At 46.1% G+C, this 21,303-nt stretch overlaps 2 protein-coding genes across 2 annotated transcripts in view; both read left to right on the forward strand.

Moving 5' to 3' along the window:
• The window catches only part of LOC143766340 (uncharacterized), a 393,805-nt gene that overhangs the window by 212,586 nt on the left and 159,916 nt on the right, over positions 1–21,303 (forward strand). The window lies entirely within an intron of this gene.
• LOC143766341 (uncharacterized) overlaps positions 1–21,303 on the forward strand; it is a 33,499-nt gene that overhangs the window by 3,081 nt on the left and 9,115 nt on the right. Inside the window, exons 2-6 of the mRNA XM_077253956.1 lie at positions 3,031–3,161; positions 3,291–3,470; positions 3,552–3,675; positions 3,755–3,852; positions 4,048–4,138. Of these exons, the coding sequence (XP_077110071.1) occupies positions 3,084–3,161; positions 3,291–3,470; positions 3,552–3,675; positions 3,755–3,852; positions 4,048–4,138 (571 nt within the window). The 5' untranslated portion in view covers positions 3,031–3,083. The remainder of the gene's footprint in view (positions 1–3,030; positions 3,162–3,290; positions 3,471–3,551; positions 3,676–3,754; positions 3,853–4,047; positions 4,139–21,303) is intronic.

Here is a 21,303-nt window from a genome sequence, read left to right on the forward strand (position 1 = left end):
GCGGCAGCTCTTCCTGTGCTGAGTGGTCACGTGGTTCTGCTCATTAAGTTAATGAATATGCAAGCATCTCCACTCCCATAGGTGTGGAGTGCATATCCATGGGCCAGGCATGGAAAGTGTTTGATCTCGCCTTGCCTCATAGCCGCCACCAGGTTCCAGCCATTGTCACACACGACCATGCCTGGATGTAGGTTCAGCGGTGTCAGCCACAGATTTGCCTGCTCTTCAGAGCTGTCCGCAACTCTTCAGCATTGTGCGGTTTGTCACCTAAGCATTTTAGCTTCAGCACAGCCTGTTGCCGCTTGGCTGAGGCAGTGCTTCCAGCTTGTGACTGATGTGGTCATTTTGGAGATGGAGGCTGAAGAGGAGGAGGATGAGGTGCAGGAGCTGTAGACTGTTGGTCCAACCCTGATTGACATGGCCCGCAATCCTCGGCGTCGGAAGGACGTGTCCATCCCCAGGTCCGACTTGGTCCCGGCTTCCACTATGATAACCCAGTGTGCTGCCAGCGAGATGTACCGTCCCTGCCCACAAGCACTTGTCCACGTGTCCATGGTCAGGTGGACTTTCCCAGTAACTGCATAGTTGAGGGCACGGCTAATGTGGGACACATGCTTGTGTAATGCGGGGATGGCACACCGGGAGAAATAGTGGCGGCTGGAGACTGAGTACCGAGGGACGGCCACCGCCATCAGGTTGCGGAAAGCTTCCGTTTCCACAAGCCTAAAAGGCAACATTTCGGGTGCAAGCTGTCTCGAAATGTGAGAATTTAGTAGTGGAGCTTTGTCTGCGTATTTGCACTTGCGTTCCAAGAATTGGGGTATGGACAAATGAACGCTGCGCTGGAACAAGGACGTGGACATGCTTGATGATGGTGCTAGTTGAATGTGCGCAACAACAGGTGCAGGGCAAGAGGCATCTTCGCATGCACTATGGACAGGGGATTGGATTGCATGCACAACAGTGGAAGAAGCAGTGTTGTCACCTGCAGACACTGTTCCTGGACCCTGGTGTTCAGCCCACAAAGTCGGGTTCTTTGCTGCCATGTGCCTGATCATGCTGGTGGTGATCAGGCGGGACCCTCTTGCTATATGCACTGAAGTCTCCCACATTCACTGCCTGCCTAGCACTGATATCTATGCAGCTCCTCAGAAGGACTGTTAGTTGAGATGGATATGTGTGTTATATATGGTATACCCAGACTAAGTACGAAGCAAACTAATCTCTCCCTAGCTCAGCAGCAACTCTCCCTACACTGCCTGATTCTGGAGCAGACTGTGATAAGCATGGCAGCTCTAGGTCTGATATAGACTTGATGACGTTGTATGGCCAGCCAATCACTGTAATACCACAACCAACATGGCTGCGGAATTATAGTGTGTGGCAGACAATCCCTGCATGTTCATTGGCTCTCTAAAGAGTGCCAAACATGCAGGTCAGGGACCCGAGCTCCCGCCAAGCAAATCCGGAAATACTCAGCGAGCTCCGAGCACTGAGTAGTGGCGAGCATGCTCGCTCATCACTAGTGATCATCACATGGTCCTGGATAAATACCTGGATATGAGTGACAATCGGGGTGTAAGTTGGGAGAGGGAACACCCCTATGTTGTTCCAGGAGGAGTGGAGGACATTGCTAGGTGTCTGCGGATGGAACCTGCAGAGCAAGGACTCTGTTGCCCTTTGTTTGTTTTGTTTTCCTTTAAGATTTTCTTTTCATGGACCCTGCCTTGGTCTATGCTGACTTTAATAAGCCAGCAGGTGTTTCACTATCCAAGTGTTCCTGTGTCTACCTGCAGAAGCAGCTAAGCGTGTCAACCCCTCACATGTGATAGAAGATTACAATGCGGGGAAGACGGGAAAGATTCATATAGACGGCCGGTGGGGATGGAGTCAGTGACGGACTCTGGACACATATGTTTCTAGAGCCGTAATAGAAGATGAAGATTTCGTCCGCATCATAAAGTAGTTATTTCTCATGTCACATGTAATGAATATCTTCTGCAGTATTGCTAATGCCGATTCTAGGGTCGGTAAATCAGATGAGAATTAGCGTTATGGAAGATGAGTCTATGAGAAACGTATTCAGCTGCCGACTCCGAGGAAGAAACTGCTTGTTGTCTGTGGCCTAAAATATCTGGGTTTTATTAGTATATATCAAGAAGAAAACTTAAAAATGTAAAATAATCTCAGATTTTTCCCTAATTATCTCCAGTAATTCAAATCAACTAATGTCCTAAACTATTTGGGGGCACTTCAAATAACTACAAAAACAAATCCCATCTGAATCGTCCAAGGGACAAAGAAGAGATCCCACATATCAATAAAATCAATGTTTTTTATTAAGTCACATATGACAATATACAATAAAACCACAATAAAAATGCAAAATACCGTCTAGAGGACGCCAGATGTACACCAAGAAAATTCCCCACATTAAGTAACCAATCCTGAGTGGTCAAACAAATTGTAAGCCCTAAAGAGCCATACAAGATTAGTAGCTAGGAAGCCTGTGTTACAATTAACATACAGGCTTATAAAGACTTATATCCGTAACTGCTACCTCTCTATGATAAAGTAATATAAGGCACAATTAAAGCATAATAGGATATACAATAAGGTATTAGAAAGTTGGTGGTTACCTACGAAGTGGATGGTCCTAGCGTCCCCTCACCCCGACGCGCGTTTTCGCCGCCAGCTTCTTCCGGGGGCCCCCGGGACGCTAGGACCATCCACTTCGTAGGTAACCACCAATTTTCTAATTCTAACTCAATCTAACTCAGGATTGGTTACTTAATGTGGGGAATTTTCTTGGTGTACATCTGGCGTCCTCTAGACGGTATTTTGCTTTTTTATTGTGGTTTTATTGTATATTGTCATATGTGACTTAATAAAAAGCATTGATTTTATTGATATGTGGGATCTCTTCTTTGTCCCTTGGACGATTCAGATGGGATTTGTTTTTGTATCTCCAGTAATTGTATTATTACTCAGGATTTTAATGATGTTACATCTGCTCATCTTCTCATTCAGGTCTCTTCAATATCAGATCTTCTTAGTGGAGTTCTTCTACATTAAGAGAGAGGATGGATATGGACAGAGACAAGATGGCGAAAAGGATTTTACACCTCACCCTAGAGATCGTCTTCCGGCTTACTGGAGAGGTGAAAGATTCTGATGATGTCACATTACAACATTCTTATCTATGGGGATAATAGATGAACAGAACTGGATAGGTGAGGACTCTGGAAATGTCTGTAGTGAGATTTATTAATGTTTCTCTCCATGACCAGGATTATACAGTAGTGAAGAAGACCTCTAGTAAGTGCTGTCAGGACCCTGTGTCGAAGGGATTGGGAAGAGCCATCAGCCCAATCACGGGCCCTCATCCTCACCTCCTGATACATGAGGACATCAATGACCAGAAGATCCTAGAACTCACCAACAAGATGATTGAGCTTCTGACTGGAGAGGTGACACTGCTGGGAATGCTGGGACATTATATACTAATGCTATGAAGGGATGGGGGATGACTGTATCATTGTATGTGTCAGGTTCCTATAAGGTGTCAGGACGTTGCTGTCTATTTCTCCATGGAAGAGTGGGAATATTTAGAAAGACACAAAGTTGTGTACAAAGACGTCATGATGGAGGTTCCCCAGCCCCTGACATCACCAGGTAATAGACAGGACTAAATACACGGCCTATAATTATCTGTATGTAAAGAATTAATTTTTTCTGTCTGTGTTTCCTCCAGTTCTATCCTGTAAGAGGATGACACCAGAGAGATGTCCCCGTCCTCTTCTTCCACAGGACTGTAAACAAGAAGATCCCAATATTCCTCAGGATCATCAGGTAGATGAAGAGAAGGTTTCATGAGATCTCCCCTATGATGTGTAGATGGCTGTGAATGTCTTGTGTTTAGTATTGTTTTATCCACAAGTATATGTTTTATACTTGTGTAATGAGAATGGTGGAAATTGCAGGATTAGAGCTGATCATAGATGTGACTTCTCCATCTGTCTGTGACTTTTACAATATTTGTTTCAGGGTGAAGATCTGACCCATATTAATACTACAGAGACATATGTGAGGGGTGATGAGTGGTGTAAAGAGGAGATGCCTACATATGAATACCCAGGTGAGTTGTAACCACTAAAAACAGAGGAGTCACAGATTCTTCTCAGTCACTGGTTGTGGCTGCCTTACCTGTCGTCAAGTCTGGCCTTTTCGCCATTTTGTCGCTAGAGCATAATATTCTCCGTTTTTTACTATGGTAGTTAGTACCCAAAATACTCTGATTTAACCACTTTTTGCACAGTCACAGTTTCTTCTTAGTCACCAGCTGTGGCTGCTTTATCGGTCTAGCTACAGTTAGATCCATATATATTTGAACAGAGACAACATTTTTCTAATTTTGGTTATAGACATTACCACAATGAATTTTAAACAAAACAATTCAGATGCAGATGAAGTTCAGACTTTCAGCTTTCATTTGAGGGTATCCACATCAAAATTGGATGAAGGGTTTAGGAGTTTCAGCTTTTTAACATGTGCCACTCTGTTTCTAAAGGGACCAAAAGTAATTGGACAGATTCAATAGTTTTAAATAAAATGTTTATTTTTAGTACTTGGTTGAAAACCCTTTGTGGGCAATGACTGCCTGAAGTCTCGAACTCATGGACATCACCAGACGCTGTGTTTCCTCTTTTTTGATGCTCTGCCAGGCCTTCACTGCGGTGGTTTTCAGTTTCTGTTTGTTTGTGGGCCTTTCTGTCTGAAGTTTAGTCTTTAACAAGTGAAATGCATGCTCAATTGGGTTGAGATCAGGTGACTGACTTCGCCATTTAAGAATATTTCACTTGTTTGCTTTAATAAACTCCTGGGTTGCTTTGGCTTTATGTTTTGGGTCATTGTCCATCTGTAGTATGAAACGACGACCAATCAGTTTTGCTGCATTTGGCTGGATCTGAGCACACAGTATGGCTCTGAATACCTCAGAATTCATTTGGCTGCTTCTGTCCTGTGTCACATCATCAATAAACACTAGTGACCCAGTGCCACTGGCAGCCATGCATGCCCAAGCCATCACACTGCCTCCGCCATGTTTTACAGATGATGTGGTATGCTTTGGATCATGAGCTGTACCACGCCTTCGCCATACTTTTCTCTTTCCATCATTCTGGTAGAGGTTGATCTTGGTTTCATCTGTCCAAAGAATGTTCTTCCTGAACTGTGCTGGCTTTTTTAGATGTTTTTTAGCGAAGTCCAGTCTAGCCTTTTTATTCTTGATGCTTATGAGTGGCTTGCACCTTGCAGTGAACCCTCTGTATTTACTTTCATGCAGTCTTCTCTTTATGGTAGATTTGGATATTGATACGCCTACCTCCTGGAGAGTGTTGGTCACTTGGCTGGCTGTTGTGAAGGGGTTTCTCTACACCATGGAGATTATTCTGCGATCATCCACCACTGTTGTCTTCCGTGGGCGCCCAGGTCTTTTTTGCATTGATGAGTTCACCAGTGCTTTCTTTCTTTCTCAGGATGTACCAAACTGTACATTTTGCCACTCCTAATATTGTAGCAATTTCTCGGATGGGGTTTTTCTGTTTTCGCAGCTTAAGGATGGCTTGTTTCACCTGCATGGAGAGCTCCCTTGACCGCATGTTTACTTCACAGCAAAACCTTCCAAATGCAAGCACCACACCTCAAATCAACTCCAGGCCTTTTATCTGCTTAATTGAGAATGGCATAACGAAGGGATTGCCCACACCTGTCCATGAAATAGCCTTGGAGTCAATTGTCCAATTACTTTTGGTCCCTTTAAAAACAGGGTGGCACATGTTAAGGAGCTGAAACTCCTAAACCCTTCATTCAATTTTAATGTGGATACCCTCAAATGAAAGCTGAAAGTCTGAACTTCAACGGCATCTGAATTGTTTTGTTTAAAATTAATTGTGGTAATGTCTATAACCAAAATTAGAAAAATGTTGTCTTTGTCCAAATATATATGGACCTAACTGTATATCACAATCGTGTGATTTCCATTTTGCCTCTTGACCACAACATTTTCCTCCACTTAAAACTGTTCAATTGACTTTGGGCATTGAAGCCCTTCTACAGAACTTACAACCTGGCTGATCTAATTACCAACTAAAATTTGAAGATGCTGACTCTTACCTGCCCATATCTGTAAACTGCAAAGTAAAATGATAGCGTACGTAGAATGTGCGGACAAGTTAAAAAATCACTTAAAGAAAAATATTATGATTTGCCTGTAAGAGAAAGTGGAGGGTAATGATGCCGTTGTCTTCCAAGAACCCTGATATCTTGTAGGATGACTCTACCTACTCTCCTTTCTGTGCTGCTGAATATGCTCATATGGCCCCTACAAGACCAGCTCCAGTCTTTCTGGCCAAGCTTGGCTTTTATGATCCACAACATTAAACGTGCAGTGAGGGCAAAGTATGAATTTCTGCACAATAACATCAGAGTTTCCCTTATCCTGGTTTCATAGATTCACTCAGCATCATATATTACATTATGTATTTAATCCTAAAGAACTTGAATTACTGCACAATCGCTCCTGAAATGGGGAGCAGTAGTTTGTAGATAGTGCCCAAAATACTCTGATTTAACCACTTACCATAGCCAGTTTTGTGTTCCTAACCAGGTCCCGTTATTTAAATCTGATGTGTGTCACTTTATGTGGTGATAACTTTTGAATTCTTCACAAAGGATAATAGGAAACAGATGGACCTTACAAATTATTTTCCAAATTCTCATGAATCCGGCAATACCCTATACATGTTTGTACACTACTGTCTGGGCACATGGCAGAGTTAAGAAGGGAAGGTGCACCATTTAGCTATTTGAATGCAGATGTTGCTGGATAAGTTTGCAGACACAGTGTATTGAGAGCACTGTTCATGGTCGCCTGGCAGCTCGAAAGATGGAAACCATGAACAGGCTTGACAATATATACTCGGTTTTGCAGATCTGTTATGATCTGGTGGCCTAGGAGCAGCATGGACGAGCTCTGGAGAAGGTGGCCTCTTTGCTGACCGCAGACCCTGAACTTAACACCGCAACTAGAAGTAGCCGTGGGATGTTCCTGTCACTCCCTAGACACCTCGTCACAGCCTGAGGACTAATTACCCCTAAAGAAAGAAACAGGAAAACTATCTTGCCTCAGAGAAAATCCCCAAAGGATAGACAGCCCCCCACAAATATTGACTGTGAGAGGAGAGGGAAATTACATACGCAGACTGAAAACAGAATTTAGCAAAGGAGGCCACGCTAGCTAGAAAGAAAGGACAGGACAGAGTACTGTGCGGTCAGTATTAAAATACTACAAAATATCCACCACAGAGAATACAAAAATCTCCACACCTAACTAAAGGCATGGAGGGTAACTCTGCATCTCCAGAGCTTCCAGCTTGGCTGAATAAATCCTTACACAGACAAAGCTGGACAAGAAAAAACATAGAAATGCACTGAGCTATAAGGTCCACAGCATGTGGACTGCAAAAACAAAGCCAGGACTTATCTTTGATGAATTGGACAGTATAGCAGGAGAAACCAAGCAGAGATGTGAATCCTCCAAACACAATGGACAACTGGCACTGACTATAGGATCTAGCCAGAATAAATAGCCCAGTCAGAATTGGTAGTAAGTGAAAGCACCTGATGACTGCTGAGATCCAAAGGAGCAGCAGTACCACTTACAACCACCGGAGGGAGCCCAAGAGCAGAATTCACAACAGTACCCCCCCCTTGAGGAGGGGTCACCGAACCCTCACCAGAGCCCCCAGGCCGATCAGGACGAGCCAAATGAAAAGCACGAACCAAATCGTCAGCATGAACATCGGAGGCAGCAACCCAAGAATTATTCTCCTGGCCATAACCCTTCCACTTGACAAGATACTGAAGCCTCCGCCTCGAAAAACAAGAATCTAAAATCTTCTCAACCACATACTCCAACTCCCCATCAACCAACACAGGGGCCGGAGGATCAACAGAGGGAACAACGGGCACCACATATTTCCGCAACAAAGATCTATGGAAAACATTATGGATGGAAAAGGAGGCTGGAAGGGCCAAACGAAAAGACACTGGATTAATTATCTCAGAAATCTTATAGGGACCAATAAAGCGAGGTTTGAACTTAGGGGAAGAGACCTTCATAGGAACATGACGGGAAGACAACCAGACCAAATCCCCAACCTGAAGCCGGGAACCAACACCCCGACGACGGTTAGCAAAACGCTGAGCCTTCTCCTGAGACAACACCAAATTGTCCACCACATGGGTCCAAATCTGCTGCAACCTGTCAACCACAGAATCCACACCAGGGCAGTCAGAAGGCTCAACCTGCCCAGAAGAAAAACGAGGATGAAAACCAGAATTGCAAAAAAAGGCAAAACCAAAGTAGCCGAACTAGCCCGATTATTAAGGGCAAACTCAGCCAATGGCAAAAAGGTCACCCAAACATCCTGATCAGCAGACACAAAGCATCTCAAATAAGTCTCCAAGGTCTGATTAGTTCGCTCGGTCTGGCCATTTGTCTGAGGATGAAATGCGGAAGAAAAAGACAAATCAATGCCCAGCCTAGCACAAAAGGCCCGCCAAAACCTAGAAACAAACTGGGAACCTCTGTCAGACACAATATTCTCAGGAATGCCATGCAGACGAACCACATGCTGAAAAAACAGCGGAACCAAATCAGAAGAGGAAGGCAACTTAGGCAAGGGTACAAAATGAACCATCTTAGAAAACCGATCACAAACCACCCAGATAACCGACATCTTCTGGGAAACCGGAAGATCAGAAATAAAATCCATAGAAATATGCGTCCAAGGCCTCTCAGGGACCGGCAAAGGCAAAAGCAACCCACTAGCGCGGGAACAGCAGGGCTTGGCCCGCGCACAAGTCACACAGGACTGCACAAAAGAACGCACATCCCGTGACAAAGAAGGCCACCAAAAGGACCTACCAACCAAGTCTCTGGTACCAAAAATCCCAGGATGGCCAGCCAACACAGAACAATGAAGCTCAGAAATCACCTTACTAGTCCATCTATCAGGAACAAACCGTTTCCCCACTGGACAGCGGTCACGTTTATCAGCCTGAAACTCCTGAAGAACCCGTCGTAAATCAGGGGAGATGGCAGAAAGAATCACCCCTTCTTTCAGAATGCCGACCGGCTCAAGGACCCCAGGAGAATCAGGCAAAAAGCTCCTAGAGAGGGCATCAGCCTTAACATTCTTAGAACCCGGAAGATACGAGACCACAAAATTAAAACGGGAGAAAAACAGGGACCAACGAGCCTGTCTAGGATTCAGCCGCTTGGCAGACTAGAGGTAAATCAGATTCTTATGATCGGTCAAGACCACAACACGGTGCTTGGCCCCCTCAAGCCAATGTCGCCACTCCTCAAATGCCCACTTCATAGCCAACAACTCCCGATTGCCGACATCATAATTGCGTTCCGCAGGCGAAAACTTTCGGGAAAATAAGGCACATGGTTTCATCAAGGAACCATCAGAATTCCTCTGAGACAAAACGGCCCCTGCCCCAATCTCAGAAGCGTCAATCTCAACCTGAAAAGGAAGAGAAACGTCCGGCTGACGCAACATAGGGGCAGAAGTAAATCGGCGTTTAAGTTCCTGAAAGGCAGAAACAGCCACAGAGGACCAATTCGTCACATCAGCGCCTTTCTTCGTCAAATCGGTCAGGGGTTTAACCACACTGGAGAAGTTGGCAATGAAACGGCGATAAAAATTAGCAAAACCCAAAAATTTCTGAAGACTCTTCACAGATGTGGGTTGAATCCAATCATGAATGGCCTGAACCTTAACCGGATCCATTTCTATAGACGAGGGAGAAAAAATGAAACCTAAAAAAGAAACCTTCTGCACTCCAAAGAGGCACTTAGACCCCTTCACAAATAAAGCATTATCACGAAGGATCTGAAATACCATCCTGACCTGTTTCACATGAGACTCCCAATCATCGGAAAAAATCTAAATATCATCCAAATATACAATCATGAATTGATCAAGATAATTGCGGAAGATATCATGCATGAAGGACTGAAACACCGATGGAGCATTAGCGAGCCCGAACAGCATCACAAGGTATTCAAAATGGCCTTCGGGCGTATTAAACGCAGTTTTCCATTCGTCACCCTGTTTAATACGAACAAGATTATACGCCCCTCGAAGGTCAATCTTAGTAAACCAACTAGCCCCCTTAATCCTAGCAAACAAATCAGAAAGCAAAGGCAAAGGGTATTGAAATTTGACCGTGATCTTATTCAAGAGGCGATAATCAATACAGGGTCTCAAAGAGCCATCCTTCTTGGCAACAAAAAAAAAACCCGCTCCCAAAGGTGAAGAAGATGGCCGAATATGCCCTTTCTCCAAGGACTCCTTAACATAACTCCGCATGGCGGTATGTTCTGGCACAGACAGGTTGAAGAGTCGGCCCTTAGGGAACTTACAGCCTGGAATCAAGTCAATAGCACAATCACAGTCCCTATGCGGCGGAAGGGAGCTGGATTTGGGCTCATCAAATACATCCTGGAAATCTGACAAAAACTCAGGAATTTCAGAAGAGGGGGAAGAGGAAATTGACATCAAAGGAACGTCATTATGAACCCCCTGACAACCCCAACTAGTCACAGACATAGATTTCCAATCCAGCACCGGGTTATGTACCTGTAACCATGGAAAACCCAGTACAATAGAATCATGCAAATTATGCAACACCAGAAAACGACAATCTTCCTGATGTGCTGGCGCCATGCACATAGTCAGCTGTGTCCAGAACTGGGGTTTATTTATTCAGTCGCCATGACAGCACCACGAGAGAGGGGATCCGCCCTTCAGGGACAGGAAACCTTCAGACATAAAAGGGCGGCACCTCTCTCCTCCGTCAGTTGGTTTCCTGTCCCTGACAGGGGAACCTCTTCAGACAAGACCTCATGAAGAAGGTTGAAGATTAAGGAAGATTTCCCAGTCCTGGTAGTCCGATGCAGGTAGCGGGAGGGCCCCTACCTCGGACTAGCCAGGGCGCCGGAAGCACCACACGGCAGGGGGACTGCTTGTGTCAGGTGTCAGCAGAGAGAAGCAGCCTTCAGACATGGCTTGCTTCTGGGTGACCCTTTTTTGCCACAGGTACGAGGTAAGTATACGCTACCTGCTCTGGAGCTGTGTCTGCGCCTCGGGTCCGGTCACATCCTGCCTCCGCACCGGCCATATGTCTCTGGGCTCGCCGCGTGTGCTGGGGCGTCCCGGCGGTGTCTCTGGGGCGCTTCCTAATGACGCGGCCGGCGCGGTCCATTAGCGCGGCTGGGCATGCGCGGTGGCCGCGCCGGATGGGGCGGTTCTGTTTTCCTGCCTTTCAATGGGAGCGCCTGTAACCGGAAGGGGCGTTCCCGGTCGACGTCCTCGTCGGCGCTTCCTGGTGACGCAGCGGCGTGGCCCATTGGCGCGGCTGCGCACGCGCGATCGCCGTGCGGGCCTATCGGTGTTATGAGGCGGGAGCGGTGATGTGCCGAGGCCTGGGCTGGGGGCGCGGCTCTAGTAGTGGGGGCCAATTAGATGTATACCGGGCAGGACACCTGGATTATCCTGCTGACCCCCATCTGGGGGTGGTACCGCTTGGGGGCAGTATTTAAGGGCAATATGGCGGCCGCTGCATGTCTCTGACCCTTTATTATAATGGAGTCACCGGAGCAGGAAGCACCGCAGGTGCGGCAGCAGCCTCAGCCTCTTGAAGAGACCCGTGCCATCTCCCAGCGTCGATCTAGTGGCAGTAAATCCAACCAAAAAGAAAGTCAGACCGCACCCAATACCAACTTTGTCTTCATGGACATCAGAGCGCACGTCCACACCAGGGGGTCCTCCTGGTCATAGTCCACAATAAGTATATAAGCAAAGGACAGCGCCACATCCGGGAGTGTCAGGCAATAACACACTTTATTCTGCCTCCTGCGGCAACGTTTCGGTCCGAGGACCTTTGTCAAGCACAAAGCTTTGTGCTTGACAAAGGTCCTCGGACCGAAACGTTGCCGCAGGAGGCAGAATAAAGTGTGTTATTGCCTGACACTCCCGGATGTGGCGCTGTCCTTTGCTTATATACTTATTGTGATCTAGTGGCAGTAGTCGCGCTGGTGGAGTCAAAAATGTTCAAAAGTCAAGCAAGTCCTCAGGTCATAAGACTACCTTGGCCAGGAAGGACACCCCATTATCTACGGTACCATTCACTACGCATCTGGGTAAGTGATCTACGTGAAAGTTCACCTAGTGATCCTTTGTCCCTGTTATGTCCCCCTTTATCCTATTAGGGGAAAAAATGTACCGCCAAGTCCAAACACAGGGAATGTGGCGAGTGTGGGGATCTACTCCCGGATGCTTATGAGAAAAAACTGTGCAGGCCTTGCATACAGCGCCTTATAGAGGAAGAAGCTTCTGACCTTACGTCTTCCTTGAGGGATATGGTTAGACAAGAGGTCAGGGGTTCTATTAGGTCTCTTTCCCAAAAGACAAAATCTAAAGGGAAGAAACTTGCTTCTCCAGTTTCAGAAATTGAGTCAGACTCGGCTGAGTTAACCTCGGATTCCTCTCCGTCTTCCTCTTCATCTATAGACGTTGAATCAGGATATTCCTGTTTGCCACTTGATAAAGTGAATCGGCTAGTTAAAGCGGTAAATAACACTATGGGGATTGAGGAGCCTCAGTCAGAGTGGTCTATGCAGGACATAATGTTTAAAGGGTTGGACAAAAAGTCCCGTAGATCTTTCCCGGTGATTGAAAAAATAAAAACTCTAATTACAAAGGAGTGGAAGAAGTCTGAAAGGAAAGGTTCACTCCCACCGGCATTCAAGAGAAGGTATCCCTTTGAGGAAGAGTCATCGTCCTCTTGGGATAAAGCCCCGAAATTAGACGCCGCAGTGGCCAAAGCGTGTAAAAAATCCTCGCTACCATTCGAAGATTTGGGTAACTTAAAAGACCCGTTAGATAGAAAGGCTGACGTTTTTCTTAAAGGGACCTGGGAAACAGCGGCAGGATCTCTAAGACCAGCAATTGCAGCCACTTGTACGGCTCGGTCACTAATGGTGTGGCTTGACCGGCTAGAAGACCAACTTAAGAGCAAAGTCCCTAGGAGTGAAATCCTGTCTTCCCTTCCTATAATTCAGGAGGCAGCAGCTTTTCTCTCAGACGCTTCGGCAGATTCGGTAAAATTAGCCGCAAGGTCCTCGGCTCTATCAAATGCAGCCCGCAGGGCTTTATGGATTAAATGTTGGCCGGGAGACTTACAGGCAAGGTCAAAATTATGCGGCATTCCCTGTGAAGGGACACATTTGTTTGGGCCTGTACTGGACGAATTATTAGAGAAAGCTGGTGATAATAAAAAACGGTTCCCCTTCCTGGGAAAACCCCCATATAGACGGGAATACAACAAAGGATGGTACAACCGTAGAAGATCATTTAGAGAAAGATCCAGGCGGGACAGTAACAGAAAAAGAGGTAGAGGCTATATCTTTGACACCTCTCGGGACTATAAAAAGCCTCAATGACTGCTGGACCAGGTGGGGGGAAGACTTTCAGCCTTCTTCCCTGCCTGGTTGAAAATTTCTAACAGCCCATGGATCCTCAGTGTCATCTCGGCTGGTCTAAGATTTGAATTTCAGACTTTTCCCTATAACAAATTTTGTATAACGCCCATCCGTTCTTCCTCCACAGAACAGCTGGCTCTAGAATCGGAGGTCCGAGATCTACAGCAAAAGGGTGTGCTGGTTAGAGTACCCACGGTACAGAAAGGTAAGGGGTTCTATTCCCCTCTCTTTCTGGTCAAAAAACCTGATGGATCTTTCCGTACAATCATTAATTTGAAAGGTCTGAATAAATTTCTACTGATTCCCTCCTTCAAAATGGAGTCGATAAAAACGGCAATAAAGCTCTTATTTTACAACTGCTTCATGGTTGTCTTGGACTTAAAAGACGCCTATTACCATATCCCAATACACACAGACCACCAACAATTTCTCAGAGTGGCAGTTTCAATTAATGGCTCTATAGAACACTTCCAGTACCGAGCACTTCCCTTTGGAGTCGCGGTCGCACCCTGGGTATTCACTAAAGTAATGGTGGAGGTCATGGCACACCTTCATGAGCAGGACATCTTAATAATACCCTATCTGGATGACCTGCTGATCGTTGGTCATTCGGAATCTCACTGTACTGACCAATTGGGGAAAGTAACATCAGTATTACAGGAATTGGGGTGGATAATTAATCTTAAAAAATCCCGGTTACAACCCTCTAGGATACAGGAGTTTTTGGGTCTGGTCATAGATTCTAGCATACAGGAATGCCGCCTTCCAGATACAAAAGTACATAAGATTTCTCAATTGGTGATTAAAATAATTAACAACCCATCAATCTCGCTAAGAAGAGCAATGTCTCTTTTAGGGTCCCTTACATCGTGTATCCCGGCGGTTCTCTGGGCCCAATATCACACTAGGCCGCTGCAGTGGGACATATTACATAACACCCGTTGCTTGTCAGGACACCTGGACAGTATATTTTCACTATCTACTGAATCTATACAATCTTTATATTGGTGGACACTCACAACAAATTTACGTAGAGGGGTTCCCTGGACAAACGACGTGTCGCGAATAATAACTACAGATGCTAGCCCCAGGGGATGGGGAGCGCACATGGGAAATAGCTGCACTCAAGGACTGTGGTCCCAATCAGAACAGAACTTGACATCCAACTTAAAAGAGTTGTTAGCAGTGGAACGTGCCTTAAGTAGTTTCCTCATACATCTTCAGGGTAGACATGTCAGAGTGCTCTCAGATAACCAAGTGACTGTAGCCTATATTAATCACCAAGGGGGTACTCGATCAAATTCATTAATGATTGTTACGGATCATATTTTTCAGATGGCCGAAAAACACCTTCTGTCTCTCACGGCTCTCCACATAAAGGGGAAACTCAATGTCATGGCCGACTACTTAAGCCGCAACAAACTCGGTCAGGGAGACTGGAGCTTGAACCAGACTATCTTCAATCAGATTGTTCGCTTATGGGGGTGCCCAGACATAGACCTTTTCGCGAACAAGGAAAACAGGAAACTACACCGTTTCTGCTCCTTAAATCCCAGAGAAAACCCTTACGCAGTGGATGCTCTCCTAATTCCATGGCACTTCGATCTCGCTTATGTCTTTCCCCCTCTAAATTTAATACCATTAGTTCTGAGGAAGATACGGGAAGACAAAGCCCGGGTAATCATGATAGCCCCGTTCTGGCCTCGAAGATCATGGTTTCCTTGGCTGAGGAAAATGTCTATCTCTCAGCCGTGGATTCTCCCAGAAACATCGGATCTCCTCTCCCAGGGCCCAATTCTCCATCCACGAGTCGCCAATTTACACCTAGCGGCGTGGAATTTGAGAGGTCACTATTAAGAGCAAAGGGGTTTTCTCAGGACCTTGTAAACACACTACTAAAAAGTAGAAAACCATCCACAACAAATATCTACGTTAGAATTTGGAAAAAATTTTTAGAGGTTTCAGGGTCACGTATTGACCAAAAAATCTGTGTCAAGAAAATTTTGGAATTTCTGCAAAAAGGGTTACAGATGGGATTGGCCACAAGCACTCTCAGAGTCCAAGTATCAGCTCTGGGGGCTCTGTATAATAATAAATTAGCCAATAATTACTGGATATCCAGATTTTTCAAGGCCGCGTCTAGGTCCAGACCTCTAATTAAACAAAAATTGGTTCCGTGGGACTTAAATCTTGTGCTTTCCGCTCTAATGGAAACACCATTTGAACCTATTGACACAGTGCCAATTAAAATCCTATCCTTCAAAACTGCCCTATTAGTCGCACTCACGTCCGCAAGAAGGGTTAGTGACCTGCAGGCTCTATCTAGACAGCTTCCTTACATGCAGGTTAGAGAAGACAGAGTTATCTTAAAACCTGATCCTCTTTACCTTCCGAAAGTAGCCTCAAAGTTCCATAGACTACAGGAAGTTGTTTTGCCTTCGTTTTGTTCTAACCCCACTAATGATAAAGAACGAAAATTCCATTTGCTAGATGTGAGAAGATGTCTTCTTAAATATATTTCGGTTACCGATGCGTGGAAGAAGGATAATTCCCTATTTGTATCCTTCCAGGGGGTTAGGAAAGGACTTAGGGTGTCCAAAAACACATTAGCTAGATGGATCAGGGAGGCGATTTCTCTGGCTTATTCAGCAGGTGGTGCACAGATCCCGGAGGGTATAAAAGCTCACTCCACTCGAGCCATGGCTACTTCCTGGGCAGAAAGATCGGAAGTATCGATTGAAGACATTTGTAAGGCGGCCACATGGTCTTCTCCGTCTACTTTTCTTAGGCACTATAGACTAGATTTGGGTAGCTCCTCAGATCTCACATTTGGGAGAAGGGTGCTTGAAGCAGTTATCCCTCCCTAGTCTCTTTTACTTCTCTGAAAGTCTCTCGTGGTGCTGTCATGGCGACTGAATAAATACGTAAGCTACTTACGGGTAGCGGTGTTTTTCAGGAGCCCATGACAGCACCCTTATATTCCCTACCCTCTTTTCTTGTTTGGGTCAGCACCTTCTTTACATTGGGTCCTAAGTTTTATTCACTGGGTGAATTGTACCATGTTTTAATGTTGATATGCTACTAACCTAGGAGATTCTCTCATGCTCTGTAAACCAACTGACGGAGGAGAGAGGTGCCGCCCTTTTATGTCTGAAGGTTTCCTGTCCCTGAAGGGCGGATCCCCTCTCTCGTGGTGCTGTCATGGGCTCCTGAAAAACACCGCTACCCGTAAGTAGCTTACGTATTTTTAGCCAAAGGTGTAGCATCAATGCCCCTCAAAGGAATAGGATTCTGCAAAGGCTGCAAGGGGAAACCACAACGCTTGGCAAATTCTAAATCCATCAAGTTCAAAGCGGCGCCTGAATCCACAAATGCCATGACAGAAAATGACGACAATGAGCAGATCAAGGTCACAGATAACAGAAATTTAGGCTGTACAGTACCGATGGTAACAGAGCTATCGAGTCTCTTTGTACGCTTAGGACAATCAGAAATAACATGAGCAGAATCGCCGCAGTAAAAACACAACCTATTCTGACGTCTGAATCCTTGTCGTTCAGCTCTAGACAAAATTTTATCACACTGCATAGGCTCAGGACTCCGCTCAGAGGATAATGCCATCGTGTGCACAACTCTGCGCTCGCGCAAGCGCCGATCAATCTGAATGGCCAGAGACATAGAATCACTCAGACCAGCAGGCGTGGGGAACCCCACCATAACATCTTTAACGGATTCAGAAAGACCCTTTCTGAAAATTGCCGCCAAAGCATCATTCCATTTCGTGAGCACAGACCATTTTCTAAATTTCTGGCAGTATAATTCTGCCACTTCTTGACCCTGACACAGGGTCAACAAGGTATTTTCTGCATGATCCACTGAATTAGGTTCATCATACAATAACCCTAGCACCTGAAAAAGGGTGTCTACATTAAGCAAGGCCGGATTCCCAGATTCCAGGGAAAATGCCCAATCCTGAGGATCACCACGCAGCAAAGAGATGACAATTTTAACTTGCTGAATGGGATCACCAGAGGAACGAGGTTTCAGAGCAAAAAACAGTTTGCAGTTATATTTAAAGCTCAAAAACTTGGACCTGTTCCCAAAAAACAAATCAGGAATTGAAATTCTAGGCTCCAAAACCGGAGTCTGGACAATATAATCGGAAATACCCTGTACTCTTGCAGCAAGTTGATCCACACGAGAAGCCAATCCCGGAATATCCATGCCAACGCCAAACTCCTGAACCACGCAGAGATTAAGAGGGAAGAGAAGACAAAATAGACTACAGAAAAAAAAAAAGGCTCAGCACTTTTCTTCCCTTCTTTTGAGATGCATTTAACTCTTTGTGGGCCAGTTGTACTGTTATGATCTGGTGGCCTAGGAGCAGCATGGACGAGCTCTGGAGAAGGTGGCCTCTTTACTGACCGCAGACCCTGAACTTAACACCGCAACTAGAAGTAGCCGTGGGATGTTCCTGTCACTCCCTAGACACCTCGTCACAGCCTGAGGACTAATTACCCCTAAAGAAAGAAATGGGAAAACTATCTTGCCTCAGAGAAAATCCCCAAAGGATAGACAGCCCCCCACAAATATTGACTGTGAGAGGAGAGGGAAATTACATACGCAGACTGAAAACAGAATTTAGCAAAGGAGGCCACGCTAGCTAGAAAGAAAGGACAGGACAGAGTACTGTGCGGTCAGTATTAAAATACTACAAAATATCCACCACAGAGAATACAAAAATCTCCACACCTAACTAAAGGCATGGAGGGTAACTCTGCATCTCCAGAGCTTCCAGCTTGGCTGAATAAATCCTTACACAGACAAAGCTGGACAAGAAAAAACATAGAAATGCACTGAGCTATAAGGTCCACAGCATGTGGACTGCAAAAACAAAGCCAGGACTTATCTTTGATGAATTGGACAGTATAGCAGGAGAAACCAAGCAGAGATGTGAATCCTCCAAACACAATGGACAACTGGCACTGACTAAAGGATCTAGCCAGAATAAATAGCCCAGTCAGAGTTGGTAGTAAGTGAAAGCACCTGATGACTGCTGAGATCCAAAGGAGCAGCAGTACCACTTACAACCACCGGAGGGAGCCCAAGAGCAGAATTCACAACACAGATCCCAGTGATTGCCTTACTCATAGCTAAGTAAATAAAAAAGCAAAATGTGCATTTAAATAAAAGTTTTTAGTAATACTGTTTTTGATCAAAAATAGCATAAAATCCATCCCACCACAACAAGGTAACTGATCGGGACGGTCCTACACTGTCTAATTTTAAAACCTTACCATGTGTCAATGTTGACCTCAGTGCGAATAAGGGCAGACAAACGGACCGGGCCCAAGTGTTTGGTTTTTTGTAACCCCTCTATAAGGATCTGGACTCACACAGAGACCCCTATGCTTGGGCCACAATGTTACCTGCTGTTCTGTGGCATGGTGTAAGCAGGTGTGGGAATGCAGTAATGCAGAGATTGCAGAACCAGGCTGTATAACAAGGTTATTTAACTGGCTAACAAAGGAAAGGGGTTGCAATGGTCTCCTTGCAGGGAGCCAATAACAACATTAACCAATGGATAGTAATGAGGGAAGTAAACAAAGGTTTAACGCAACAGTCTGATATGTGAATGGCACTTATCGTGGTCTTCTTTGTCCTCATTCGAATACAGTCTGATGGGGGTTGTAGTACCGGCAATGGCCGTAGTAGGGTCCTCCAATGGGGTCCAAGGTTAACGATCCGTCTTCTGGTGGCAGCAGGCAGTCTCTGGTTTTACCCTCTGAGCCCCCAGTCCATAAGACCTTGCAATCAAAGCGGGAAAATATGCAGAAGCCTCTGTGCTGACTGTGGGGTGATGTGTGCTAGCCACCAAAGGGAACCGCACTTCAGTGTCCTGTAACCGGCCCACGCTTCTCTGAGGTCTTATGCTTAGCCGGGCGTGTGGCGTTCCCACACTCACTGTCCCACTGGAGCGCTCAGCAGATCTCAGCTGCAGTACATTTCCACGCTGTCTGTCACCCTGCGGAGCGCCGCATGCCTGCTTCTGCTCGCGCTGCTGGCCGGAAACTGTCACTTTGCGCGCTTTTTGCTCTGTTTCCGGCTTAAATACGCCTCTCTTCCCGGATCATGTGACCTGTAAGGTTCTCTCGTACTTCCTCTGGGCAACATGGGATGCAGCCTCGACAGTTCCGGACCCGGCTCAATACAGGTACCCGCAGTCTGGTCTTCCTTCTTAGGGCTCATACTCACTTGCGAGAAACTTGGATGAGTCTCGCACATCAATACCCGTCACTCAGGAGCGGAGCGTGCAGCCACATAGCAATACATGCAGCCGCACGCTCCGCTCCTGAGTGCTGGGTACAGTGCCGAGTATTGGCGTGCGAGACTTATCAGAGTTTCTCGCAAGTGAGTATGAGCCCTTACACTTCCCCTCTCCCTTAGCTCGCCATTCCACGGGCGAGAGTTCTTTCAGTAGACATTGACACTCTTCCATTTCTTTAACAATCCTTTGACAAATAAACTGGTCTTGTTCATAACTAATGGGAGGTATTCCAGTGGTCGTCCGCTCAGTACGGTGTAGTTCAGGATGAGTGGTAGAGACAGGTTGAGGGATAGAAGATGGAAGCACATCCAGGTACAAGGAATCAGCCATCTCTAGAGTTTCAGGACTACGCACTTTCCTTGGACTGGTGGGCAGTGGACTAGCCAAGTCTGATAATGAGGCAAGTGGTTCTTCCTCATCATAGTCAGGGACCGTGGGAGTAAGCATTTCCGTGGCGCCTGGCACTCTCTTCTCTTCTTCAGGATCCCGTGACAGGCAAGGTCGTAACGTGCTACGGTGGACTATTCGGGTAAGTGTCCCTTCTTCCCCTTCGGGTTGAACTTCATATACTGGCCCATCGGATCCAACTCGGCCTTTCACCTGATACAGAGTTTTTTCCTATCGATGTTCTAACTTGCCCCGAGGCCGCTTGTCTCGGACCAACACTCGATCTCCGGCCTTGAAAGCTGTCCCCCGAATGGACGTCGCTTCATGATGTTCGAGTTCCCGGAACTTGGTCTGCACCAGCCAGCGAAGAGTCTGCAGCCGATGTCGATGTTCTCGGATCCAGGAAGACACCCCGTCCATGGGTAGTCTTCTGGATCCAAATCCAGCTCTGTTATCTCCCGTACTTTTCACCTGAACAGCAGGGTATTGTTGGACACCGAGACCAATTCAGCCACGTACTCCGGCCATCATACTTTCCGATCTTCTTCCAATATTCTCAACATCTGAATTAGTGTTCGGTTGAAGCATTCACAGGCTCCATTCCCCTGAGGATGGTAGGGTGTCATCCTTGACTTCTCAATCTGATACAAACGATGTAACTCCTCCATCACTCAACCTTGGAAACAAGTGCCCTGGTCCGAATGCATCCTTTTCGGACAACCATACACGTGGTTGACGTTTCGGCAGATAGCCTGCGCAGCTGACTCAACAGTCTGATCCTGAGTTGGAGTCACCACAGCAAACTTGGTAAAGTGGTCAGTCATCACCAGACAATGTTCATACCCGAGATGAGCTGGGCCCACGGTCAAGTAATCGATGATCAACAACTCTAAGGAGGCTGAAGTCATGATGGTCTGTGTTGGATTTCTCTTCTCCGGCGGTTTGGCTAATTAACATCTTTGACATCGCT

Source organism: Ranitomeya variabilis, chromosome 4 (assembly GCF_051348905.1).
Source record: "Ranitomeya variabilis isolate aRanVar5 chromosome 4, aRanVar5.hap1, whole genome shotgun sequence".
Classification (NCBI taxonomy): Eukaryota; Metazoa; Chordata; class Amphibia; order Anura; family Dendrobatidae; genus Ranitomeya; species Ranitomeya variabilis.